Source organism: Trichomycterus rosablanca, chromosome 1, assembly GCF_030014385.1.
Source record: "Trichomycterus rosablanca isolate fTriRos1 chromosome 1, fTriRos1.hap1, whole genome shotgun sequence".
In the NCBI taxonomy this organism is placed as follows: Eukaryota; Metazoa; Chordata; class Actinopteri; order Siluriformes; family Trichomycteridae; genus Trichomycterus; species Trichomycterus rosablanca.
In genome coordinates this window covers 6,913,873-6,916,173 of record NC_085988.1, presented here as the reverse complement: position 1 = coordinate 6,916,173, position 2,301 = coordinate 6,913,873, and the positions used below count along the sequence as shown (strand labels likewise).

The window sequence follows — 2,301 nt, the reverse complement described above, 5'->3', positions numbered from 1 at the left end:
GACCGTGTTCATACAAAGGATGAACAGGAGTGGCAAGGGGGCAGAGCCTTGGTGAACACCGACAGTGGTGGGGAAAGGTGGTGAGGTTCCAACTGGACAGCGTACAGAGCTGGTGGTATCGGTATAGAGGAGCTTGATCAAAGCCACCTAGGCCTCAGGTATACCACGTGACCAGAGGGCATGCCAAATGAGGTTGTGGGGCACCCTGTCCAAGGCCTTCTCCAGGTCATGGAACGTCATGTGCACCGGCTTGTTCTTCTCACGGTGCTTCTCCAAGAGAAGACGGGTGGCATGAATTGCATCCGTGGTGCCACAGCCTTTACAAAACCACACTGGTTCGGTGACACAGAGGCGATGCTCCGGAGCCATGCGCCGATAACTCGCTCAAAGATCTTCATGGTGTGGTGTACAATAAAATACTGTAACTGTTATGTAAGTCGCTTTGGATAAAAATGTAAATGTAAACTAAATTCACGAGACAATTCGCTTAATTTTATGGACTTTGTTTTTCAAAAATCACAGATTTTTTTACAGAAAAGTGCAACATTTCACATCAGTCATTAAATGACACTAATAGATTAAATGAGAGAATAAATAGAAGCTATAACACACAGCACAGCTACCTGAACTAACGGTTCAGTTTAAACCAAGAACATCTCAAAGACAAAAATTCTTGTCAGTGTTTCACTGTGTAAAACAAAAAAACACCAAACTGTTTAATCCAGCAAGTTTCCAAATGATTACAAGAAAACATGCCCCTGTCCCAACTTCTGTAATAATAAAGAGATAAAAAAAAATAATTGGTGATGGTTAATTAAAGGCTCTTAATCACCTCTTGTAGGAAACAGATGAATCAGTAAACTTGTACATTTTCACAATTAGCTCAAGACTCATTGTGACCCTGATCAGGGTGAAGTGTTTGTTATTATTTTAATAATAATAAAGCTTGTATTTAGGAGAAGTAGTGAGTGAGTGAGGTGTTTCCTGTACAGAGTGAATGATTGTACTGTATCACATCCTCCCCCTCAGCACCTGCAGTCGGTCCCAGCTGCAGCAGTGCAGTTACTGTACACTTCCACTCACCCAGGTTTTTGTACCACCATATAACACTGTGTGAAGACAGCACCAGTATGGTCACTCTGACAGTAATAATCTCCTGCATCTCCAGTCTCAATTCTACTGATGGTCAGAGTGAAATCAGATCCAGATCCACTGCCACTGAAACGATCTGGAATACCTGATGCTCTTCTGTTAGTCAAGTAGATCAGGAGTTTATGAGCTTCTCCAGGTTTCTGCTGATACCAGTATAACCAATCTCCATTACCATCTCGATGAACATTAGAACTGGTTTTACAGCTGAAGGTGACTGAAGCTCCTGGATCAACATGTTTTACTGCAGGACTCTGAGTCACAGTCACCTGACCTCTGGATCCTGAAAACAATAAGAAGAATAAAGACGTTCACTACATGAAGAACCATGTGGAGTTTGAAGTTCATCTAGTTGATCTTCTCCACATGGCAGAGCCTCCTCGCCAGTAGAACATAAAGCATTGTGTTACCTTGAGTGCAGAGAGCCAGTGTGCAGATGAAGATGGAGATGAAGGTCATGATTGATGTGGGTGAAGATGCTGGTCAGCAGCTCTCAGTCATGAAGTGTTAAACTCACAGAGCTTTAAACACTGACAGAGCACTGAAGCATGTAGTGTGTGTGTGTGTGTGTGTGTGTGTGTGTGTGTGTGTGTGTAGAATCACTGGAGTGGAACAGAGGTTTTTGTACGGCGGCTTCATTGGAATGTATCACTGTGCTACACTTTTGGTGGAGGAACCAAACTCAGCGTCAGTAAGTAGTTTTATTTCTTCTACATTAAAAACATTTTTATTTTTAATATCATTTATTAATCTTCATATAAACAAGAGAAAAATAAGTATTAATAACAATAAATAAACAGTAACTGAATATTTAACCTTCAATAAATACTGTGGTACCTTGTAACTCGACGTCCCCTAAACTTGAAATCTTTGAAACTTGACGCCCTTCGTGGAGAAATTTGTACCTTTAAACTCGACTTTTAGCTTAAACTGGAACTGTGTGGCATTAACAGGTTTCACAAACATTCTTATGGGAAAAATACCTTGAAACTCAGTGCCACGCCCAGAACCAACTGACATTAAGTTAAGGTACCACTGTATATACAATTACTAAATATTCAACCTTTTCTAAATACTTACAGTTTCTGAATATTAAAGATTGAATAAATGCGCTGGTGTTTTTGATGGTAAATATAAAGCTGGTCTCTGGTT

The 2,301-nt window shown here is 40.6% G+C and overlaps 1 gene segment (V, D, J or C); it reads right to left on the bottom strand.

Annotated features, from left to right (window-relative positions):
- Positions 1 to 949: 949 nt before the first annotated feature.
- Positions 950 to 1,626, bottom strand: LOC134317659 (Ig kappa chain V region 3381-like). The segment is given in 2 exon segments: positions 950 to 1,432; positions 1,560 to 1,626. Coding segments are annotated over 2 exon segments (402 nt in total).
- Between the last annotated feature and the right edge of the window lie 675 nt (positions 1,627 to 2,301).